The sequence below is a fragment of the Centruroides sculpturatus genome, unplaced genomic scaffold (genome assembly GCF_000671375.1).
Source record: "Centruroides sculpturatus isolate CEXI.00-Female unplaced genomic scaffold, Cexi_2.0 scaffold1128, whole genome shotgun sequence".
Taxonomy (NCBI): domain Eukaryota; kingdom Metazoa; phylum Arthropoda; class Arachnida; order Scorpiones; family Buthidae; genus Centruroides; species Centruroides sculpturatus.
Window position 1 is genome coordinate 72,040 of NW_019385590.1, and position 27,443 is coordinate 99,482.

The 27,443-nt window shown below is 27.1% G+C and overlaps 1 protein-coding gene across 1 annotated transcript; it reads right to left on the minus strand.

Annotated features, from left to right (window-relative positions):
* Positions 1–9,364: 9,364 nt before the first annotated feature.
* Positions 9,365–25,502, minus strand: LOC111640395 (glutamate receptor ionotropic, delta-2-like). Its single transcript, XM_023386403.1, has 6 exons — positions 25,488–25,502; positions 12,596–12,751; positions 10,939–11,083; positions 10,618–10,844; positions 9,721–9,986; positions 9,365–9,659 (listed from the first exon to the last, which is right to left on the minus strand). The coding sequence occupies exons 1-6, from the start codon at positions 25,500–25,502 to the stop codon at positions 9,395–9,397; spliced, it is 1,074 nt and encodes a 357-aa protein (XP_023242171.1). The 3' UTR covers positions 9,365–9,394.
* Between the last annotated feature and the right edge of the window lie 1,941 nt (positions 25,503–27,443).

Genomic DNA, 27,443 nt, shown 5'->3' on the forward strand with positions numbered 1-27,443 from the left:
AAGACGAAAAATAAAAAATGAAAGAAATAGCTTTTTAACGATAGGCTATATGTACAGACTATGACTATAAGACTATAAACTACATTCTTACAATTTAACATTCAATCTATTTAACTATTGTGTATGATTATGACGTCAAATTATTTACTGATCAATAATATAACTGTCACGTGATTNATATATATACAGCACATGTACAGATCTGTTTATGTAATGATGAAATAAAATGGGGAAAACTTTTGATTTCAAGCAATCCGTTGCTCGTGCAAATAGTAACAATAGCGAAGATTAAGATTATTAGCTTATAGTCGATTTTACCCGTTTTCACCGGATGCAAGAATTAGGTTCCACTTTCTTCTGTGGCTAATTAGAGAATTATAAGATAGGTCGAAAAATATGCTCGATTCCTGCAAAAACGAAAAATATCTCATATAAAATACTACAGTAGAATCCGAGTTCCTCAGGGTTGTCCTTAACCCTCTCCTTCTCCCCGAGAGTGGATTTCCAAAAATCTCTTCTTAGTGTGCATTCCCATGCCGTACCCTAACTGTGTACCAAATTTCAACTATCAACTCCTAACCGTTTGGGTTCTTCTTCTTATTATTATTATCAATCCATCTCGATTATATATATAGAAGATATAAGAAAATAAACAACAAGCTATCAAATATTTATGCTTCAATGATGTTTCTTGTAAGAATGGAAAAAGTTAGCTAAGATATTGAATATATTCTTAATTTTTCGTATTTAATAATTTGTATATACATGTAAATTATATTAAATTATATTTATATGATGTGTATTACAAGTTTGCTTACTGTTTATCATTTATAATTTTGACATTACAGATAATCTATTATAATAAAATATGTTTAAGAACAGTGACGTTTGTTTAATTTTGTTTCTAAAAAACATCAATTTTTTAAGAAAAATTTTTACTTCGTTTTATAGATGTTTTAAAAACAAATTTTATATTTTTAATGTAATTTATTATGCTCTATTCTGCTAGGTCTGACTTTATACGCAAGTCTTTATCAATTTCATTAATATTCTTAAATGTCCCGAACGATTGATCTAAATACACCGTGATTTTTATACAAACAAGATTGTTATCACAGAGTTTTTTAGATTAAATTAGCGTTATGGCTAAAATCTTACATCAACGTATTTTCCCATTCCAGTATGAAATAAAGCTCCAGCGCTGTAGGTATTTTCTTTAATTGCTGTAATTAATTCTTCAAATGTACGAGGAACTTCTTCGTGACCGGCATGAATAATGAAAGACATAATCGCCCCACTGTAACTGGACACTAGTACAAACGACGAAATTAGCCATGCAAATATCATTATTCTGTTGCTTCTATCTATCTCAAAAATGTCATTTCCTAAATAAATGATTCGAAAGAAGTAAATGTTTAGTTATTTTATAGCATAATTAAATATTGTATTAAGATTAAAATGAATTGTTACGGTACCTTGATCAGTAAGTGTTCCAAAAAGAGCCCATATGATGTCGTATAACTTTATTTCTCTCTTTTCGTGCAATTTTCGGCTCTGATTGATGATAAAATAAAATGACAAACTGCTAATTATGAAAAATATGACTGTTGCTATCCACACCTAAAATAATTAAATAAAAAATTATTATTACAATATGCAACATTGAATAGAAAAATAAAGTAACTATTTCTTCAACTGAATACAATGTATACATTTTGTTCATTTCAAATTCTCTAAATGTAAAAATTTATTATAAATCCGCATTAGTAAAAGTGAAAACACTATATATAGCAAATATTGTAAAAGACTAAAAATTATGATAAGGTAAACTTGAGGTGGCGCTGACCGTCGAGGCTGCTGGTGAACTTTTTTTGTGGATGTTCGTTAATATCTCCTATAATCTAATACATATATTTAAAGTTGTAGAGTGGATATAGTATTCAAATGGAGAAAACTGATTATAGTTTAATGTTAAAATTGATTATCTGTCTGTTGTTAATGGCCGGAATAGAACCTAATCAAGGTCCCTTATTCCGTTCACCTCAAGAGAATGCCCGTTTAGATATGCAAAAGAGGGGGCGAGGTCGACCTCGTAAAGAGAATGTTAAAGTTTTTAATTCTGAATGCCCAGAAGAAGAAACATTATGTGGAGAATTATTTCATTTGGAAGAAGAATCTGCNAGAAGAAAAGAACTTATAGAAAAAAAAAAAAAAATAATAATCTAATGAAATTTCTAAAATATAGTGTAGTGTAGACTTAAAGATATTTATTCCTCGACTGTTTATTTATTCATCGTATAAAAAGGAAAATGTAAATCAGTTAAATCATTATATCATGACTGTTAAAAAGAGTTTCAGTCTTACAGAAGGAAGAGGGAGGGAGAAAAAAACTGAAACTTGTTGTTGTCAGTTAGCAAGAATATCCCCCCAAGAATCGTCAGATGATGTTTTTACGCCTCAGAAACAGGAAAGCAGATTCTTGTAGGGGGAAAAAAAGCAACTAACACCCACAAAAAACAAAGAAAAAAGCTACAAGAAGAAAGAATCTAGCTATAAAAAAAAGCAGCAAAGAAATTCAACTGTTCGTCTCTAATTGAAATTTATTTTTTATTAAAAATGTTTTAGAAATAGAAAACTGTTCAGTTGAAACATTAATTAAATTAGGAGATAAAGAAACTAACCCAATGATTAAAATATCAGTAGATGGTGAATATAACAGAAATCATATTTTAAGTAAATTTTGGAAATCGAGAGTTAAGTTTAACAATGAGAGATACAAAAATGTAATATTCACCACCGATATATGTAGAAGATCCAGATTGAGAAGGAGGAAATTAATGTCTATAATCAAACAAGAAAAAATAAAAGGAAATAAAATTATTGTCAGAGATGATTATTACATCGAGGGGAAAAAATTTCACTTATGATATTAATAGTAATTCAGTTATCCAGTTGGATGATTTTTTAGAATAGAGTCGTTTGATTTCTTTAAATCAAAGGCGACTAACTCAGAAATGGTTCTAACCTATAATAGTACTAATATGGAGAATGTAAATAATGAAGTTAATAAAATTACTGATACTCAGTTTGAGACCGACACTGCTAACAATTATTGCTCCAATATTAAAGCATGTACTGAGGACATTTTTAAAATTCAATTTGGTTTTTGGAATATACAGGGAATTCGTGAGAAATTTAAAAATCCTGATGTCAAAAAATATATAAAACAATTATCTGTTATCGGGTTTACAGAGACCTGGATAGAAGATTTATGTGAAGAAGATAAGAAAGAATATACAATATATACAATAGATAAGAATATACAATAGTGGTCGGCAAGGCTCTGAGGTCCAGCAGATTTGGACGTCCTTCTGGTGGTCTTCTGTTGATGGTGAGAAAATCATTTGGTGTGATTCATTCATGTTATACTACTAACTCCTTTACTCTTCTGATAATAGATGTTAATCAGTCACTACAAATAGTTTGGGGAGAAACACGAATTGGACTAATTTTGGTTTATATTTCTCCTTCCATAGGAAAAATTACATGCTTTAAAGAATTACAAAGCTTTATCAACCCATGGATCAATGTTATAAATTTTTGGATTGTTGGTGGTGATTTTAATATTCGTATAGGAAATTCTATGGATTTAAAGTATAAAGGTAATAGTGATCTTATATAGAATAAAATACTATCAAAAGATAAGTTTATTTCTAAAGATGCTTCTACATTATTAAACTTTTCCCAGGAAAATGATTTAATTATACTGAATGGTAGAATTATAGTAGACTATCCGGCTGAATTCACTTTTATTTCACATAATGGAAAATCTACTATTGACTATATTATATGCTCTCAAGCTATGATGGATCAATGCCTGTTTATGGAAATTCTTGAATTAGATTTATCAGACCATTTTCCTGTGAACTTAGTGTTAAAAGGGATTAAGGAAATTATTGGCTTAAACCAAGGACCTCATATTTCTTCTGATCTTGTGAAACAACCAAGAGCCAAGTTTAATTTACATAAATTTCAGAAAGAATTATTATTTATTTCCGAAGAATTAATACTACATAAAATGACTAATGATCCATTTAGAAACTATAACAAGCTAATGGATTTACTACAATCCTTCTTTTTTAAAAATAATAAAAACAACATAATTAATAGGTTTAAACAATCTTGGTATGATAAAAAATGTTACTACTACAAAATTAAGAAACAAAGAAGCTTACAGAAATTTCGAAGGTCTAATTCGTATTATGATTTAAAACAATATTTGCTTAACAAAAGAATTTATAAAAACATAGTTAAGGCCAAAAAGATTAGATACTGTTCTTCAGTCAGTGAACTACTAATTGATCAAAAGGATTCTAAACTGTTTTGGAAGACTATAAATGGTTTTCGTATAGATACCAAGAGTATTAACAACTCATTTATCTCTTACGATGTTTGGCATAAGTATTTTAGTGATTTTTCACATTGCTATTCAATTTATAATGGAATGCAAACGATTTTTCAAGAAGGAAAAAACAGTCAATCAAATGGAGATATGTTTAATTCGGAAATTTTGTATTCTCATATTAATAAACTGAAAGAAAAAACAGCCCCAGGTTACGATAATATAACAAATTCAATAATAAAGAATTTTACTAAGTTCAATGATTAAGTATTTAACCAGAAAATTTAATGATTTATATAATCAGTCTATAATACAGTACCTAATAATTGGAATAAAGTAATTTTATATATGATTTTTAAAAAGGGAGATAAAAGTCAACCAGCCAACTATAAACTGATTGCTTTATTATCTGTCTTACGAAAATTATATACATCTATATTATCGTCAAAATTTAATGAATGGATAGCTATAAATGGATATAAAAATAATACTCAATATGCCTTTAACAAAGATGGTGGTACTCTTATAACATTGTTTGTACTTACGGCAATAATACAACTACAACTACTAAAAAAGCGACATAAAGTATTCGCCCTTTTTTGAACTTAGAAAAAGCATATGATTCTGTTTCAATATCTAAGTTACAAAATAAAATGTTTAAATGTCAAGCAGAGGTTAAACTGATTAATGCAGTTGGTTTGTTGTTTGGTCAGTATGATATAAACATAAAACAAAATAATACCATATTGTCAAGTATAAAAATAAACAGAGGATTGATACAAGGGGACCCATGGTCTCCCTATCTATTTAATTTTTATCTTCTTGATCTAAATGTTTTACAAACGACAATGACGGTTTTTGGTTTTCAGATCAGATAGTTCATTCCATATCATACGCTGATGATATTGTTGTATTAGCGCCGACTGCAGCTGCACTTCGACGAAAAATTAAAGCTTTGGAAAAATACTGTGAAGACTCTAATTTAAAAATTAACCCAAAAAATCTTATGTAATGATCTTTCGAAATGGTACCAATTTACCAAAAAAATATGTCTTTTTTTCTTAATCAGGAAAGACTCTTAATCGTCTCAGAGATGAAATTTCTGGGTATAATGTTCACATCTACTTTGTCGTTCGAAAAGCAATTCAAGAGAATTAAAACTAAAGCTTCTACCTTGATCAACAATTTAGTTAAACTATTTGTTAAATTAAAAATTCGTAATATAAAAGTTCAATTCAGATTATTCTCTTCCACTGTTTTAAANAAAAAAAGCGCTTGACAAACTTGCCCCGCATGCCGAAGTTGCCCCGATCTCCCCTATATCAACCAGTAAAGAAAAAAATTATCGAATACTAATTTGGATATTGATTGTGTCATTGCTAAGAGGAGTCTTTTAGCTTTGGAATAAAAAAGTTTCTAGGTTCTATCTTTAATAAAACTATATTTATTGAATATTTTATTCTGAGGTCCAGAGATGACATCAGAATTTCCGGGTCTATTTTGGTAACAAGTCCGCCCCTGGTTGGAGTAGGAGTCGGTAGATTTTTACACGACTCTACAGCTTTGATGTTAACTTTTGTTGTTATTTTTTACCCGGGCAACGCCGAACTCATCCGTTAGTTTATATAATAATTTAATACAAAGAAAAATACAAACTGAATACAATAAACATTGAAGTTGTTTATAAATTGTACAAGTATTTCATGATATAAATATTTATAATTAACAGAATAATTGTATGTCAAAAAATGTGGGTAGAAACAGTAGTTTGAAAATAAGTTGAAGATAAGTAAATAATTTATATTTACGTTTGTATTGTTTTTAGATCAACTTCCTTTTTTAAATTGAGGCACTTATACACGAAATTTAAATACAAAAATTCTTATCTTGGTAAAAATAATATAAAGTTTATTTGACATAGTGTATGACACAACTGAGGCGAGTAACATCGTCCTCGAGTACTGAGTATAGCGTATTCGGATAGATGGAACTCACTTCACTCCTAATAGCATATTTCGTTTCCGACAATGATACACTGTAGATTACTAAAATACGCCATAACTAGAAATCTACTGATATCAAATCTGGAAACCATGGAAGCCAGGGGATCGTGCTATACCAACTGATAACTCATTACCTTCTTTACCAAACCTTTTGATCAGAAATTTTTTACTGGAGAAGCAACCTGTCGGCAGCTCTTTTCTGTATTATGAACAGGACACGATTTGCACACGTAACGGTATCAAATCACGCTGTGTATTGACTATGGTAGCATTTCAGCCAGTTCTTGGGCAAAGCCCTTTAAAGAAAACGATCCCACTATGTAAGAGGCAGAAAGCCATTCCACAAGGTGAATGAAGTAATTTCGATGTGTACGCATGTGGATAGGCAGGTGCTGATATGCATCTGTAGTGTGTTCAGTTCTCCATGTAATGAAAAGATGGTTTCATCTGTTACATAGCCATTGTGCTTGTTGCAAATTTTGATAAAGCTTCTGTACGGTATTTTTTTTTTAAATTTGTGCATCAGTGGGTATCTAGCTGAAATCTATCAGTGACTTTTATAATTGTATTTATAAATTTTTTCCTGTAAAAAATTCCCCATTCTGAGAATACTGTACTTCTTAGCGCCAACTATATTTTAATGTGATGCTTTATAAATTTTTAAATATTTACGGACTTATTGCAGATCATGCACAAATAACAATGTATGAAAAACGTGTAATTTCAGATATTAATTAAATACTTCAACATTAATTCATCTGGGTTATTAAATTTAAAACTCTGTTTTTATATTACAGTATACTACAGATATTTTTTAACTGTACCATTAAGGTAATTAATTTATTGTTTAGTTTAACAGATAAATCTGTTACAATAGAAATTTACAATAAAAAAACTTTAATTAGAATTTAAGCAATTAATTAAAATTAGACAAAGAAATACTTACATAAATAAAAAATATTTTAGAATTTGAAAGTGCAATGCTAAATTGCATTTAGGTGTAGGTAGGGCAGGACATTGTAGTAAATAGAGTTCGGAAATCCATTTCTGATTCTGGAATTGGAACTGATCCCAATACAGAACTGTTCCAACAGAACATTGGACTAGACGGTTCCTCGACAGTTAAGTTGAACTAGAGGTTACCCACACATATATATAAAGTAGAATGTTTGTATCCATCTGTTCTTTTATTCTTGGTCGATTTGTTTCAAATTATTTTTGCTTTACTCGGACTCTGAAGAAAAACGCAGACGTCCATAAAATCTGGACACCCTGCTGTTTTCATGTTTTGATCTACTTGACACATTGTGATAAACATACGAAAAATAATAAATGTAATATTGATGTAAATATTGTTAAAATTATTTATATAGAGAAAAGCATTCATAAAAGATAATTTAAACAACACGTAGAAATAATAATAAATGAAAATAGTATTAATTATAATACAGGCATACAAATTGATAATTGTTGGTATGATGCCATCATCGCAGATTTTAAAAGTCATACACAAAGGCCACAGTAAATTACAGTTTGAAAAACGTTAATAGAAAAATTTGGAAATGGAGTACTTTGGAACTTACTTTATATGGAATTTTCTCATTTTTTTGTCCTATGGAACAGATTGCTAAAGTTTGGTAAGACCTTACGAAAATAAGCTGTTTTCTACGTATAAAAAAATATTCGAAAAAAATTGTAATTATTATTAATGAAAAAAATTTTTTTTTTCAACTTTTATTATCTTTTAATAAGTACATTTTATAATATATATAATATATTTACGGTAATACGAATAACAATATAAGAAAGATATATAATTTCAGATATTAAATAATTTAATTGTATTGTGTTGTTAAATTTAAACTATCCTTTTATACTACAGAGATTTTGAAAGTGTCTAAATTAACACATTTAATTAATGATTATCAGTGTAAAATGTCACTAATTTCAATTCTATCATGTAAAATGTTCAAATTAATTTACAAATTATTTTACAGAAAAGAAACTAATTATTTTGAGCATTCGTTATTATATTTACAATAGTAAATACTTTTAACAATATCTATATATTTCAATGAATATAAATTCAAATATTTTATTGATTTATCTGTAATGACAATCCATTTTCACTGTGCAAAATTGATACTATATATTTCTGATATATTTTATTAAGAAAATAGAATAAAAACATTACAAATACAGATTATTATAATTTCAAAATTTTTAATTTATCAATTAATGTCTAAATTGAATTGGACTTTAAAAGAGGGATTATTATTAAACGAGTTATACTATATATCACTTAACGATATATGACATATTCAATATTTTCAGATCCTTTAATAATTATGAGTATTTACGTTCAGAATAAGGGTTAAGTTATTCGAGACTTTGACTATACAGAAAAATAGTAGTATTGTACTACGAGAGTAAACTTTTAAGAATAAGTAATACAAGTAAGGCTACATTATTTCAGTTTGAAAAATAATTCTATCTCATGAAAAAAAAAAAAGAATAGAACCACTATTTTAAATCTTCGGAAATGCATATTAAAAAATTGTCTGTTTAAATATAAGCTCCAATATTTGGAATTAGAAATATATGAATCGAAGCTTAATGTTAGCTGATTAACTACATCAAAATACAACTTTGATTTACATAGCGGTTAAATGTCTTCTTTTCGAATCAATTGTATATTTTACTGAAAAAATATTTTTTCTTTCTGAATTATTTTCAAAAATAATTGTAATTTACAGAAAGAACTTTCAATAAGTCAATTTTATATATTTCTAATGTTCATAGACACACAAAAAATTATAATTTGATTGAAAACTATATTACTTAAAAGATTAGTAAGCGATTTTTCTTCTTATGGATAGAAACGAATTTTAAACTAAACAAGATTTAGTAATTGTTTTCCAACATACTGAAATATTTATATTTATCTTTAGATCTTAAATGAAATAAACTAGGAAACTCTCGAAACACCTTACTCGCTGAGAAAAACTGAAGTAGACTTTTTTGATTTTAATAGCTTTGAAAATTTGCTTACATTTGTTAATAGCTCTAAAATAAATACTGAAATTGATAAAACGTATCCAATTATAAGAACACAAAATGCTCCAATTAAATCTTCCACTGTTAATGGTTTGGGATCCGTATCTTTTTCTGGAATTACCTTTGTATGTCTCAGTTTATTTACTTGATAATTTACAGTATAACAAAATAATCCACTTTCTATTATTCGACGAATGCTAAACGATAAAAATAATTATCAATAAAAAAAATGAAATATTCCTTTAATTAATAACTTACCATTTATTAAAAAGTTGTTTGTATGGAAATTCCTTTCTTATAGCCAATATTTCATACTGGGAATAAAGAGATTCTTTTGAATATATATAGTTATTAATTCCCAAAGCACTGGTATACGCTTTTCCGTCTATATCGTAGTGTATAAGTGCAAATTTCTTCATCAAAAGTAATTCGTAAACATCGTCGTTCGGTCCAATATTTATGACTTTTCCTTGTTCGTGTAATTTCTTTATCCCAAACAGTAACGGCGATGTTTCAGTAGCATCCTATGGTCATATAAACTTTAAACTTATATTCTTTTAAAAGGTCAATTTTTCAACGAAAATATTTCCTCGAAAAATTGATGAAACTTCAAGTTTAAACTAGTATTGTAGATAAATAAGTCTATCAATAATGATAACTCACTAATTATTTTAAACGTTTAATAAATTACTTAATTAAGCAGGGAAAATATTAGATAAGTTATTTAATATATTTTTCATTTTTCATATTTAATAATTTGTATACATACGTAAATTATATGTATATAATACGTATTATAAGATTATTTTCTGTTTATCATTTATAATTTTTACATTAGAAATAATCTATTATAATAATACATGGCTAAGAACAGTGATGTTTGTTTAATTTTGTTTCTAAAAAACAATCAATTTGCTTAGTAAAGTTTTTACTTCGCTTTAAAATTTGTTTTTAAAAATGTTTTAAAAATAAATTTTATATTATTAATGTAATTTATTATGCACTATTCTACTAGGTCTGACTTTATACGCAAGTCTTTATCAGTTGTATTAATACCTTTGAATGTCCCAAACAATATACACCCTGATTTTTATAGAAACAAGATTGTTATCACAGAGTAATTTAGATTGAATTAGCGTATGGTTAAAACCTTACATCAACATTTTTTCCTACTCCAGTATGAAATAAAGCTCCAGCTCTATAGGTATTTTCTTTAATTGCTGCAATTAATTCTTGAAATGTACGAGGAACTTCTTCGTGACCGGCATGAATAATAAAAGACATAATCGCCCCACTGTAACTGGACACAAGTATAAACGACGAAATTAGCCATGCAAATATCATTATTCTGTTGCTTTTATCCATCTCAAAAATGTCATTTCCTAAATAAATTATTCGAAATAAGTAAATATTTTAAATGTTTAGTTATTTTATAACGTCATTAAATATAAAAATTAAAATGAATTGTTACGGTACCTTGATCAGTAAGTGATCCAAAAAGAGCCCATATGATGTCGTATAACTTTATTTCTCTCTTTTCGTGCAATTTTCGGCTATGATTGATGATAAAATAAAATGACAAACTGCTAATTACGAAAAATATGACTGTTGCTATCCACACCTAAAAGAATTAAATAAAAAATTATTAATGCAATATGCAACATTGAATAGAAAAATAAAGTAACTATTTCTTCAATTGAATACAATGTATACATTTTGTCATTTCAAATTCACTAAATGTAAAAATTTATTATAAATCCGTATTAGTAGGCCTAAAAGTTAAAACACTATACATAGCAAATATTGTAAAAGACTAAAAATTATAATAAGGTAAACTTAAACCTTTTTTAAAATGGTCATAGTCGATTGTTGTATTGAATAAGATAATTAGTTATATAATCTAAATATATAAAATTGCTTGTCCTGACTGACTGAATGACTCACTTTCTCACAGATTCATCATCGCCCAGAGCAGACCGCTGAACCTAAAGTGGTGAAATTTGGTAGACAGTTAGGGTACGTCATGGAAACGCACACTAAGAACGGATTTTTCGAAATTCCTCCGCGGGGGAGAGGAAAAGAATTAAGGCTTAACCGGAACAACGGCTTCTACTGTACTATTTTAGATGCGATTTTTTTGTTTTTATCTGCGTTGTGGTAGGGTATGCCATGAGAATGCACACTAAGAAAGGATTTTTCGAAATTCTCCCGTAGGCGGGATAAGGAGAGGATTTAGTCTTCATCGAGTACTTAGGTGTATTAAATTAATAGCATTTCAGACATTGTTATAAATATTTTTATCTATGTCGATTTTAAAAATGTTCGAACCGTTTTAAATTCGAATTTGTTATTGCATATTGATTCGTTTATACAACGATTGTAAACGTTCCAGAAAATTGATTAAATTGAAAATAGTTCGTTTGATTCTCGGCAATTCTCATTATTCTCAGCGGTAGATGTTATATAACAATTACTATGGTTGTTGAAATATTGAATGTAAATGGGGTTTGCTTGCAAAAGCCGCGAGTAACAGCTAGTTCTTTCATATGCATAATATACAACGTGAATTTAGTAATCATAAGCTGAAATTTTATCGAAATTATTGGTATAATATTTGACTATAATTAACTGTTTTAATATTAATTAAGCAATTTGCACGTAGAATAGGCTATTAGTGCCGTCATTCGAAGCAACATGACTATCTGTTGCACGAAAAGTCATATCACAAAACACTCCATGAACATGAGGACAACAGTAGGACACAGGAAGAGAGTTATATGCTTATACAGTATTGTCCAAGAGGATAATCGAAAAGTAATTATAATATTCTAATTGCAAGTGTTTTGTATATGAAAGAAATGGAAAAACTATCACAGTTGTAATTTGTGCAAAGAATTGCAATAACGATTACAACTGTTTTGTACTTTCTAAAATCTGAATGCAATAATATAATCATAGTTTCTGTGAGGACTCCATCTTGATAACCAACGTTGAATCAAAAGTTTAATATATGAAAATATTTAAATTTTTTGATTATTTATAGAAAGCATTTTCTAATTTTATATAAGGTTATGCATAAAAATTATTTATTCATATTAAATAATCAGTTAGTAATAAAATTTATTTAACATACCGAAATATCAAATGGATATATCACTGCTAGCATTTTTGATAATTCGTCAGGTTTTTTTGTGTAGAAATTCACTCTCAATACATGATAGATGTCAGTATAATCCACCGCTTCTAATCTATCGTATGTTATTCCTGTAGGAAATCCAATATCCGCTTCCTAATTAAAAAATCGTTAATTTGTTTAGGTAATTTATTATACAAGATATTACAATATTTTACTAGAATATAATATACTTTATCATATAAGTTTTAATATAGAAAATATGATATGTATTTTGTGAATTCTATTGTATAATTCATAAACAATTGTACTGTAACTTTGCCAGAAACGCCTGTAAGCTCATGTAGAAAAACGATTCGATTTCAGAGATAAAGATAACAAATCAAGTTTGGCCTATGTTCTTTTTCGCGAAATGAATCTTATAAAGAATTAATTGCAGATGCACTAGAAACTGGAAAAACATGAAAAATTGTTAACGTCGTAAATGAGGTACTGTGAGTCTGGTTAAGCCTGTTTGCATTTATAAAATTGGTGAAATCCATTAGGGACCATTTTCTCGTAAATATGTTCCTTTGCAAACAAAATATCCAGCAAAATCGTAATCGTACAATGATTTACAGTATGTGTTTTTTGACAATTTTTAATTTTTCGACTTTTTTATACATAACAGAGGGAAAGTCTGGCGATCGGTCAAAAAATAACTTCCGAAGATTTTTCATTTTTTGGACTTAGAGCACGTTGAAACGTCGATAAAAGCAAAAGCATTCGGAGACTTTTTCTGTATGTATGGATGTTTGTGTACGTATAGATGTTTTTTGTGTGTAGGGTGAGCGCGATTTTTTTCTCCTTCTTTGAAGCTTAATAACTCCTGTGCTTTTTGTCGAAATTTCTGAAATTTTGCAGGGAGCTTTGCTTATTAGGAGGATTGATGATATTAAATTTTGGTAATTAAAAGTCGAGGAGATGGGGCGATAAAGGGGGGTCGTGTGTCATATCTGAAGTAAAATTGGACATAATGACAATTTTATTCGTTATTAGCATTTACATTTGTTTTTTTTTGTACAGAATTCATCCTGACCCTCAAAATTAAACTATTTTCCTTTTTAAGAACTAACTCTTTCCATCCAGTGGGCACTAAGAGGATCTCTTTTTTCGGCAAGCCTATTATGGGTTCGGCCAGGCTCACAATGGGGCTGTTGGATAGTGAGGCACCTGACTCAATATATCCGGACGAACCATCCATCCCCCCGAAAAATTCCTGGAAATTTTTCCACCCATCCAGATTTTTCCACCCATCCATCCATGATTCTATTTCGAGTCCCCCAGAGCAATAAAATGAATCATTAACATTATGATTAATCATCTTATAAAAATTCTTTGCGGTTTAAACTTTCTAATTTGAATCAAAAGTTGCGAATTTATCTAGTTTTTAAATGGTCGTTCGACTTGCATTAACATCTGAATTAGTGGCATTGGTTAAAATTATCGTTCTCAAAGTAAATATAGGAATGTAAGAATAGTGTTGTGTGTAGATTGGCCTATACAAAATAATAAACAANTCTTCATTTATTTATAAATAGAAAAGATGTTACATTTAATTCATTTTCATGGGATTAAAATGAAAAATAAATTATAAAATTGGAAACATGAACAAAAATTACACTTAACTACAGCAAGCATAATTACAGTAATTTACTATGATGTGGAAACAGTGTCAATAGTTACAGTACTTGTGTTTTTTTACTATAGTATAATAGATTTTATTTGCATAATGGTAAGTATAACATATCTTCGAAAAACCGAAACTGAATATAAGTTATAATGCTTTAATTTTGTTATTATTTTTTGGGCTGCGATTTGAAAAAAATGTAGTCCTATAATTTCCCACTGTCGTCTGTCTGGCGGTCTGTCTGTCTTTTCTTAAATCTAGAAAAAGGAGTGAAAATCAAGAAATATATGAAAAGCTTAGGAGTAGGAGCCCCGATTAACGTTATTTCAATTCAAAATTTTTCCCTGAAAGGACAGATAAATGACCAGCACGACTCTATTGTTAAAGGAAAAGTATGATGTACAGGGGCAAACCACTACAAATTTGAGGCGAAGAGCATATATTTTAAATTAAATAAATTAAAATTATGATTAAAAAACTGCAGCCCGGCATTGTGACGATGTCACAATAAATAATTGCTCGTTAAAAATAAATATCTTTGTTTCCAATATACAAAATATAAAATTTTAAAGTTTCAAAACTTCTAAAGATGTAATTTTATATATTTTAAAATAAGTTTTTAGAAAAATAAATAAATATAAATTAGAAAAAATGTATCTCATTATTTTCTCTTATTTATAATATTAATATTACATCTTTTCGTTACATACACATTGTGTGTTATAAAGACATAATTTTCTGGGCGTAAATATTTAGATATTTTCAAACAGAAAGCACATTAAATTAAAACAAGAAAATATTCTATTAGAAAGTTATTTTGTTGTAATAGATAATTGCAAAAAGTGTTGAAAAAATACTGAAAGTTTTAACTAATAAGAAAGATTGTCTACTATAACTACTGAGTATATAAAATTAATTTTATTAAAAATTAAACTAAATATTGGATTTTTAAGGAAGAGAACAATTTTCTACTTTTAAGAATCCAATATTTAAAGATATAACTCTGGAAAGATTTGTCTGTTTTTATTAATCCCTTTTTAAATATATAGAAGTATTTTTTCCAGAGAGATAATTATTTTTTTAAAAAATAAAAAAGTTACATTCATAGAAGGATTTTTAATTTTTTATATAAAATTTCCAATCTTCGTTATTCTTAAATATTTAAGATCTTAATCTTTTCTCTCTTAGAAAACCTAAAATATGAATTGCTTAATCATGCCAGAGGTAAAATTAGAAATATAATTAAAGTCGATGCCAAAACAAGGACATTCTAATTAACCGCTATTCTCCAAATAATATCACTAAAATATTTATAAATTAATGGTTAAGTAGATAAGAAAATCCGCACTCGTCCCAGCAGAAAGGTCAATAATATTTTTTAAAAACATAAAAATGTTGGCAAATAGACAAAAAACGAGATTTACTCTCTTTATCTAGAATATTGTAAAGTAAAAAATAAAACAAATCTGAGAAAATAAGATAATGAAGTTAAATAATTGTGTTCGGGTCGAGTGCTTTGTTTTGTGTCAGCATTTACCATCTTTAGGACGTGTTATTGTTGTGCCGAAGAATAATTACATTTTTCCACCTGACTATTCCTTACGCTCAAATTGTTTCTGGATTAACACCTTTGTTGTAGATACGTTAATTATCTTGACTGATTCCTGCTCCTCTTCCAATGAAAAAAAATAAGATTATTCGAGTCAAGATATGCGCGAGCATTATTATGCGACTGTCTTAAGAAAGTTGTTTATATTTTAATTACGTTTAAATATATTTTTGCTTATATATTAATAAATTATATTTTATATAAATTGGCTCTGTGACTTGATAAAATATATGGCCTCTATATTTAATATTACATAAAATATTTATGCTTTGTTTTCTTGTAAATGAATAAAAATAAATAGAAATTGAATTGGTAATTCTCTGTTGGTTCTTTTGATTTTGAGCAATGGAAAATATTTTATTTTTTCCTGAACTTTATGAACGAAATTGGCATTTATTTATTTATTTTATTATTACTTTTTTGCATTCCAAAACGTCGTTAGAATTCTTGTGTAGAAGTTTGGAATTTAGATATTTGCGGATAATTTATTTTTATAAAAAAAATTTTCAAAGTATTAAATTGATTAATATTCTACAAAATTTTAATTTTATTATTTTACACTTCAACACTTAGAATGTAATAATTAATGAAAGTTCTACCGTAATAAACGTCATTTATAAATCAGAAAAAATGGAATTCATTTTATATATTCTCATAATTTTCAATTGTTAGTATTGTACAGTACTGTACAGTACATCTGTTCAATATGGTATGTAAACAAAAATAGAAAATTTGGAATAAAATATTGAATGATATGGCAAATTATTGAAATGTTATAATATAATTTTTTACGAATTTTTATTTGTATTATAAAAATATAAACCTGCTGTTATATATATAATATATAATGGAAAGTTCATACGCTCTTATGCTTTCACGCGTGTGTATGTCTGCCCGAAAATTCTGTCATAATATACTAACAGATCTCTTCATGACCGATGTAATAAGATACATCACTTATAATACTATGCAGTTTATAATTATTATATCGTAAAATTTTATTATGATTTAGTTACTCTAATAAATATTATAACACAAATGATTATTGCAAGTTAATTTTGGAAGAAATTTTATGCTAATTTTTATATACTTTTATTTTAAGTTTTGAAAAATCTTGTGAATAGACATACCAACAGATAAGTAAAGAAATAAATAATTGATGGACCATATAAGCACAAAATTCTTAGTTAAAAATTATTGAATTTTTTTGCATTTTATATTAGAAATTATATTATACTCATAAAAATTTAATAAAGTTCTTTTTTTATGTTTATAATATGAAAAATATAAAATGTGGCTTATCGTATACCGTGATATATTCCAAATTAAATGTGGGATCAGTATTCAAATCCAGAATATTATAATTGAAATTGTCAGTCGATACTTATGATTAATGTTTTCGTACTTAAGCAGAGATAAATTATTATTAAAATATATTCGATAACAATTCAGACTGATAAAAAATTTTAATAATTTAGAATTTTAAATATGTTCTTACAGAAAAAATAGAGTTCTGTTTTTATCAGTTTTCTTTGCAGAATGGCATCATTTTTTCCACGATTGTTAATTTGATCAAACATAAAATTTAGTGTATATATATAGTAGAATTATATTATTTTATGTTAGTATTTTCTCATACAGTTTGATATATTACACAGTCAATTCTCGATATAACAGTACCCAATATATCGAACTTGTAGAATATTCCGAATCGAAACAAATAGAATAATACAGAAACATTTACGAATGTATAAAAAACCCTTTTTTTAAAAACGTAAGAAAAATTATAAATAGAATTTTTTGCCAATTTTCATTTTTTTAAAAAATGATTTGACCTATTATTTTTGAAAAGCATTCGAGTAATACGTGTTTATATTACATAAGTTAGTGACATTTGTTTCTGTTTCTCTTCTCTATATTAGGATTTTTCCATGTTTATCTTGAATACTATTATAATTTAGGCTTTTATTTACCGTTACTCTGCTGCTACATTAGAATTGTGTAGCTATATTAGCAGGCCCCTCGATGTAACCGAACATTATATCTAATTAGCGTTGTATAGAGAATGGATGGTACTTAATCAAGCAAGAATCAATTGAATTAAATTAAAATGAAGCAATCAAAAATTAGACTAAAAGTACTTTTTACAGTAAAAATTTTTGCAGTAAATAAGGTGTTCAATATTTATATATTTAATAATAGCTTCAATTATATTAAGACATTAAAAATTAACTAATTAATATTATAATTATTTGAAAATTTACCGAGTTATGAATACTTAAAATTCAGCATGAAAGTATTTAGATTTTTAGAAATTCAATGCTATATTGTGAATTTTTCTACGTTTAATAATAAGAATTGTTAAATAACAATTTCTTTTTTTAAACATTATTAAAATATATTAGAAAATTATTATAAAGAATTTTTTGAAATTTATAATTAGCATTGAAAGTGTAGATTTAAAGTTACACAAGTATCAATATTTAAAAATAAAAAATAAAATCGCTTTTTGTTTTTGAAAAGATGAAAAGTCACTGGAATGAAACAATGGTTCAACTACGATAAAATATTTCGAAAACATTTCAAACAAATGTGAATTTCATTCCTTCAATAAATACGCGAAGAATTCCAATGGCAATAGCAAAATCGATTCGGATCAAACGAAGAAAGAATTCAATTTCTGTCCCAAGGGAAGATGTTTTGAGTAAAATTATTCATTAAATATTTAGCAAATCTCTTGTCTGATACTTTTTCTCTAAAAAAAAAAAATGTAAATAGGTTACAAGTCTCATGAATTGTATTTGAAATGGTAAACTTTTCGTTCAGATTTGCAACATGAACTTGAAGATTTCATAGATAGTCAGTATTTTTTAAGCAAAATATATTTTAAATTTTGATTTCATTTAAAATAATTAACACTAATAAAAGAATTTTTTTTTTACAAAACTAAAGCTTACTAATTTTATTATTTTAAATATTTATCGAAAACTATATAATTACAATGATTATACGTAATATTGCATATTACAACTGTTGTATAAATGTAGAAAATTGGAAACGTGTAAGTTATAAATTTATATCCGTGCGTTATATTTTTCAATGTGTTTATATTTTAGTAAGCATAAAATTCTCATTTTTAGAATTATTCTTTATCAGTAAAATGACAATAAGTGTCCAATGACAATACCCTAAATGACTTTCCATTCACAAACAGGTGGCACTTAAGATAAGAGCATTGTCCCTTAATAAATCACCTTAATGAGCACAAATGTCAAAGTTGCTGATATTATTCTACTTTCTACATTACAAATTCTTTCGCTTCATTTTCCTCTTTTTCAAATTATCAGAGATATAAAAATTATCATCACGAAAAAAGATATTTCTGTAGAAATATGAATGAAAAAAACCGTAGAAAGCAAATATCGAAATGAAATTGTACGCAATTTTAATTTATTTTTAATAATAATCGTATATATTATTAACTTACAGTAATACTTTCATTCTTTTATATAATATAATATATTTTAAGTATTGTTCATCTAGAAGTAAATTTTCGTGTGAGAAAATCTAAAAGTTCCAATATCAGAGAGGTAATTAAAGTAAAAATAATATTAATTACTTTATTGACAGAGAAGTTTTAAGAATTTTGCAACTGAAAAGAGATTTTTTAAATAATGATGATGATTTTTAAAAAATTTGATATATTATACAAAGACACGTGCTTTTGTCAAAAGACATATTCGATAAACACTTCAAGTGACAAGATGTCAACTTACTTCTTTATGTAGTTTAAACATGTTTATTTTTTAGTTCAAACAGTCCAAAAATACTTTTATTTTTAAATTTAATATAATATCTTAAACAATTTAAATTAAAAAAATCATATAAATTCTTGCTTAATAATAACTTAATTAAACTGTCAAATGAGTGAGAATTTGTTGAGAGTACTTTAAATCCCTTTTTTGTAGTAATAAAGAAAACAATTTAATGTCTTATGTGATCCTTCTCAGGTGGTCAAACCCTAAGCAGTGCGAATAAATTCTTCTAAGTTATTTTTTCTAGCTTCAGATAAACGTTTGTAGTCGATATTCAACTAAATCCCTAAAGGTAAAGTTACTACATACAATACTTTAAGAACAATCTTTTTTTATTGCAGGTCTTTTTTTAGAAATTATACATTACACAGCATTATATAAAGCTCAGAGAGAAAAAGCTATAACTGATAATAAAGTGTTTAGCCTAAAATTGTAAATCCTTACAGAAAATTTCAGAGATATTCTAAATATTGATACATATTTTAAATTGAAACTTTTGTATTCATCTGTAAAATTTTTAAATAAAATTTCGGAAAAACATATAAAAAAATTACATACTGATTTTAATTAAAAATAAAAAATAAAATCGCTTTTTGTTTTTGAAAAGATGAAAAGTCACTGGAATGAAACAATGGTTCAACTACGATAAAATATTTCGAAAACATTTCAAACAAATGTGAATTTCATTCCTTCAATAAATACGCGAAGAATTCCAATGGCAATAGCAAAATCGATTCGGATCAAACGAAGAAAGAATTCAATTTCTGTCCCAAGGGAAGATGTTTTGAGTAAAATTATTCATTAAATATTTAGCAAATCTCTTGTCTGATACTTTTTCTCTAAAAAAAAAAAATGTAAATAGGTTACAAGTCTCATGAATTGTATTTGAAATGGTAAACTTTTCGTTCAGATTTGCAACATGAACTTGAAGATTTCATAGATAGTCAGTATTTTTTAAGCAAAATATATTTTAAATTTTGATTTCATTTAAAATAATTAACACTAATAAAAGAATTTTTTTTTTACAAAACTAAAGCTTACTAATTNATTTTAAATTGAAACTTTTGTATTCATCTGTAAAATTTTTAAATAAAATTTCGGAAAAACATATAAAAAAATTACATACTGATTTTAATTAAAAATAAAAATTTAGTGTTTAATGATTTTTTAAAGTAAATGTTAAAATTTGAATTTTAATTTATTAAGAAACAAACTTTACACAAGTAAACTTGCGAAAGCCGAAACTGCACAAGATTCTATAAACTTTCTGGCTTAAATGAAACAAAGAAATAGTCATTTTTAGACATAGTATTTATAATATTTACTGGCTTGAAAATAAAAGGAAACAGACGTAGAATGTAAAATATACATTCATGTATACATTCTGAACAGAAATAAATAAATAAACAAGAATTGTGAACCAAGTACGCGTGTTCTAAGTGAAACTTCTCACTGAAAACATAGACTACAGACGCCATCTCTGTTGGTTTACTCGCTCTAGCTCGATAGTTTCAAGCTCTCTGCTTTTTACTTCTTCGTAATTAATGGTGTGATAGTTAAAATTTCGGTAATATGTTATTTTTAAAAAGTGTTAACATTGGGAAAACAGAGCACTGTTTCTGCTGTAAAGACAGAAATGGACTTCGAACAAGAACAAACGCGCGTAATGTGTAGCAAAAATTCGAACGGAAACAGAAAACGTTACAGCCTAAAATTGTAAATTCTTACAGAAATTCAGAAGTTTCTCATAAAATCATAAAATTAAACTTATCAAGTTTCTTCTTTTGCACACTGAAAATTTGTATATCAAAATATAGCCATTAGGACATCTCTTGCGATCCCATTCGCTCTAGTCACGAAGACCTATTTCATTTCGAAAATGGCAGATACTCTTCGCCACTTGCCTGAGTAAGAACCAAAATATATTTAAATTTATTGTAAAATTTAATGTAGATATTCGAGATTACTTATTAAATTTTACTAGTTTTTTTTTTTTAAAACACATTTCACTTCCTTGCCAGTAGTGCATGCAAAATTTATATCAGAAAAGTGCATCGGTGCAAAGTGGATTAATTGAACGAAATGATTAGAATTAATTATAGTACCGTATTAGTTACGGAAAATTAACGAAACTTTTCAAGACGATAAAGATTAATTTATGCATTTATGAATAAAATAGAATTCTCGTTATATTCGATTTTTTTACTTTCTTTTTCCGTTATAAGAAGGGAAAGTATTAGAATCGTGTCAAATGTTACCCTCCGAGTAATTTGCAAATCTCCACGTTTTGAGACCTCTTGAACCCCCAAAATTAAAAAAAAAAAAAAAAGGCAAAAAAAAAATTCCGTGAATATGTATGTATGTGTATGTAGGTATGGGTGTAAGGGTGTGTGTGTTGGCGTCTATTTCGCTTAATTCCTTAACGTCGACTATGATAATATTTAATTAAACTATTTCCTAAAATTAATTATCACAAATAAAATAAATGTCGATAGATTTGATTTCATTTCATTTCTAATGTCCTTGTGCCAGGCTTTTCTATTCAATACTTGTTTGAGTTTCCGTCTTTGACAGATCTTAATAACAAAAGTACAATATAACACATACAGCTTTCCGTTCACTTCTCAAAAGTTCTGCCTTAGGCTGATTTCGCACCAAACTAACGCATGCCATTCCAGTCCTGACGCGACTGGAATGGACTTTACTATTGGAATTTTCATCAGTTTAGATCAGTCTTTTGCCGGTGCTAGGCATATATTTTCAAACATTATTCTATTATTATAATATTTATGTTAGAATTGTGACGTAATATTATTATGTTACATTATTCGTGACATTAACTAGCAATAGAATATTTTCATTCATGTCAGCAAACTGTGATCACATCACGTATTAATTAATATAACTGATATTAGGAAATCAGTTACGAATCATTTCTTGATTTAAAAATCACATTATCGCTTTTGACTACTTGAGTAGCGCAAAAATCTGTGCCTCCCATTGACATGACTGATGTGACTGGACTGGTTTTGGTATGAAATCAATCTTACTTGTTAGACAAGATATTGTCTAAAAAAATTTTGATTGAGGTTGATGCTAATATACTGTAAGTGCAATTATTAGACTTTTCCAAGTTACCGTCTTATAAGTTCCGCCTCTCGCAGGTTTCGCTGTAGAGGAGGGCAGACAAAATGGATCACTTAACTTTTAGTAATTAAATAAAACACTAAATTGAGCAATACTTAAACGTATATTGTGGTTGATATTATGGATCTTCTTGCACTTACCATGATCCAATTATTTTTTCGTTAACTATGTAATACAAGAAAAAAATAACGTTAATCTCGGGTATTGCAAACGATTCACTTTAACTAAGTAAAAAGAGAATCACCTTTATGAAAAATCTATGAAACACTCAGTAATTTTTTTTTTTACTTTTTTGATCTCTGCAGAATGAATGACATTACATTACTCTAAACACAGCATAAAATAATGAGTTCACTTTGGTTATATAGGCAGTTAATTTGGTTTTTTACCTAACGAAGAGTACAGGCATCTGTACTTTTCATTTGAAGAAAACAGTGCTTTTCAGCATTGTTTGACCTCAAATGTCGATGCAATATAGCCTAATTTCGTTATTAGAAAGTAATGTATGATCCACTTTTTTCCATATATTCAATTTGCTTGGCCTTCTTCTTTATATGTATACAGTACATATTAAAAAATTATAATTTATTATCTAATAAAATCAATAAATTGCGGTGTAACCCGTTAAAGTGCTCAGGTATTAGTGTCCCGGCGGTCACTATACAAAAGATGTAATTTGCGTACCCTAGAAAAGTATGAATAGTTTTGGTTTCGATTTTGGCTTTAGTCAAACGTAGAGATGGATTTAGAGAAACATAACAGAAAAGTAGAGTATTTAGCATATGGGATACATCCATCTTGTGCCACCAGGACCATTGAGAGTTTGTATTGGGCCCGGGTCGATCCCTTTAGCCATTTTTCTTTTTTGAAGATATGAAATATGCATAGTGTTTCTTTATTAATAAGAACAATTTTAAAGGTTTTATTTTCTATTAGTAAAAATAACATTAATTTTATAGGGGTAGGAATCACTACGACCCGTAAGTTTTCTCCACATCCGGGAAAAATTTCAGTTCCTCCTCTCGACGGTACTGTGTGCCACTGATAATGAAAAACGAATAATCGGACACTGGGAACAACGGTTCATCTTAAAAACGACAGAATATTATATCATATTTGCGATGGTAAGCATTGAAAATTAATTGCATTAGTAAAGACAGTTTGATTTATTTGTTTACAGCAACACGACACTGGGACAATCTGCCTCCTGGGAGGTCTTATGGAAAACTAGTCCTTATTTTGTTACAAACGTGAAGAAACCAGTTCGTTGGCGAGGCGTGAACTCATGACCAGTATTCAGTGGCGTTATCCACTCGGCCACTGGTGGACTAGTAAAGACAGTACATTCGTTAGAAAACCGTTTGTCTATTATGTATAAATAATATTAAAGACTTATATTTAATGTAATTAAACAAAATTTAAGTTAACAACATTTTTTTAAACGATATTTCATTACTGAAGTTAAAGATATTTTTAAAAAGTTTAGCAACAAGTCGCGTGAAACTTTCCTGGCAAGAGTTAAAATTGTGTGTAACGTCATCTTTTATGAGATTTTGTTTTAAAAACTTTTTATATTAATTATTATAAAATGGCAAAATGCTTAAAGGATAGAGATGAGTTTTATTTTAAAAAGAGGTAAATGCTAATAACAAGTAAAATAATCATTAAATCCGACCCCACTCGAGAAATGACACATGACCATCTAGTCTCCTTCAACCTGTAATACCAAACTTTCATAGGATCAATCTCTAATATATAAATGTCAGTGCAAAATTTCGGAAAGTTTCGACAAAAGGCACAGAAGTTGTTAAGAATTTTTATATATTATAATATTATTTAAAAGTATGTGAATACTTTAATAAAATGAACTTTGTTTATACTGTATATAATATTATTGAATTCAACTTTTATCAATTCATCTTAAAATTAATTTATTATCAAAGTAAATATCTCATTCATTTTTAAGTATAAATTATTATTTTAAAATTTTCTTTGTTGACTCATTGCGTAATATACTTTACATATATTAATTAAATTTTAAATGAAAAGTTACTTTGTTATTCATATAGACATAGCAGTTACGTCACTAAATTATCATTAATGATCATAAAATTATCGTGAATGAGAAGTTTGATAATTAATAAATTAATTACTATATTTGCATTCTATTAAATTTAAAGTATTTAATTTAATCGTCATGATGATATTCTATCTATGTTTAAACTTTAGCTAATATTTACATTAATTTTAATAATTTGTCAGTTTGATTAGCCTATATTGTATGGTTTTCAAGATAATTTCACTTTCATCGTTAAATATTTTACTTACAAAAATTACTTCAGTTATAGACAATAAGGCTTTACTGTTTTGATGTTATAAAATGAATTACCGTTTATCTACTGTATGATACTTTATTATTTGGGCGAGATTGTTTCTGTTGTAGTATGTTACAATGGCGTTTAATACAAATTTGCTAATGGTTTAAAATTATTTACAGCAAGATAACTTCGTCTAAAGCTGCTAATATAATTGTATTTTAATACCAATGTCTAATTTCCATAATTTTGATACTATTTCTATAATTTTGTTCCAATTACAATGTGTTTATTTTAAACATTTTTACTATCTATTATACTAAATCAGGATTCTTACCTGTTTTTGTTCCATGGATCCCCTTTTCTAGTCAGGTAAAAGTCACGGATCCTTCTCGGAATAATGTTTTTAAATGCATAAAATAAAAGAAACTGGCTATATAGAAATACATTTATTAAAATAAAAAATAACACATGATATGGTAATATATGGGCCTCATTCTTAACACAATAATTAACAATTCCACACAATAACACAAAATTAAGATAATAAGTTAATTTTCCTTCCAATCCTACGGACCCCTGAAAACCCTTGGTTAAGAACCACACTACTAGATAAACATTTAAATTATTGAATTGAATTTTTCTTTAAACATATAAATATTAAAAGCATATTTATTACTATCTTAAAATTTCAAAATAATGCAAAAAATTATAATCTAACAAATTCTTGTGGACTAGAATCTGAATTTTTGTTACTTTTACATATAAGGAAATGAAACTGAAGTTCTTTCAAGAGCTACAGGAAAAAGTCTGATGAAACACATTTTGATACTAGATTTCCTTGTTATTCTAAAAGAGGAAGTGGAGTGTTCATTATAAAATTATAATTATAATTTTTTTTCTCGACAATTCGACATCCGCCATTAATCTCAATTATTTTTAAATGGAAAATTTTATAATGTCCAATAAATTATTTTTAAAAGGAAACTAATTTATGATTTAATTTTTCTAATATAAAATACTTAATTTTTATTTTTTCGGAAATTTTAAACATTAATATTAAGCTTAAAATTTTAATTATAAATTCTATTTTTTAAATATTTGCTTTTAAATCTCTAATTTATTTGTTAGTTTTTTATTTGTTATTTTGTTTTTTTTTGTTTTGTTTGTTTGTTTTGTTTTTAGTTTGTTATTTTTTTTACCTTTATTTGTTAGTTCTTATTTCATGTAAATTTTAAATAATTTAAAATTCAATTTAAAATTTATAACTATATCATTTAAATAATTAACTTTTAAATGTATCATAGAGTTTTTGTTTATGGAACTTTCCTCCGTGGGTACTATAATCATCGTAGATTCGGCCAGGCCCACAATGGAGCAGCCGGGTGGTGAGAGACAGGCTCGACCCTTTCAGAATGAACCATCCTCAAAAAATTTCTAGGATAGTCCGTCTGGATTTGTTCCTGAATCTCCCAAAATGGTAGGCAAGGTTCAAATTAAAATTGTATTATTTGGTCTGAAATTTGAAAAAAACTGTAGATCTATAAATTCCCATTGTCGCCTATCTGTCTGTCTGTCCTTCCTTAGTCTCGAGAACGGAGTTAGGTAGATGAAAGTCCGGAATTGTAATGATGTTTTTTTTTTCTTATTATATAATAACAATTAATACGTTTTTATAATTAAGTCACCAAAATTCTATGAATCTTTTCTCTGATTGGCTGCAACTGAAATTGAATATTGTTAGGAGTGACGTCAGCGATATCGATCACTACACGATTATTTAAAAAGAATTTAACCAATTATAGCATGACTTTCATTTTCAAAATTATATCTAAGTCTTTTTCGATTTTAATTACTTTAACGAAACTACGCAATTTAGAAATTAAGTATATCTTAAATTTAGATTAATAGTAAAAGTTAACATTACAGAATTTCAATATTTAACACTTAAATTTTACATTAAAATTCATTGTTTAATAATATTATTGGGTACTTTAACAAAATTTTGAACTTTAATGCTATTTTGATAATAATGTTAAATTTAGCAAATTTTAACATTAATTTGTGTTTTCTGTTTTATGAATAACTATATACAGTAGGAATGTTACTAGTTATGCAATTTAATATTTATTTTATTAAAAATCTTTACATTTTAAAATTATAACTTATATATATAGTGGAAATATTTTTAATAAATAAGCTAGCGTGAATCACAGACACATTAAAAAAAATTTGAATCACGTAACTATAAACATTAGATTTGTTTTAATTTTATTATATAATTTTTATTATA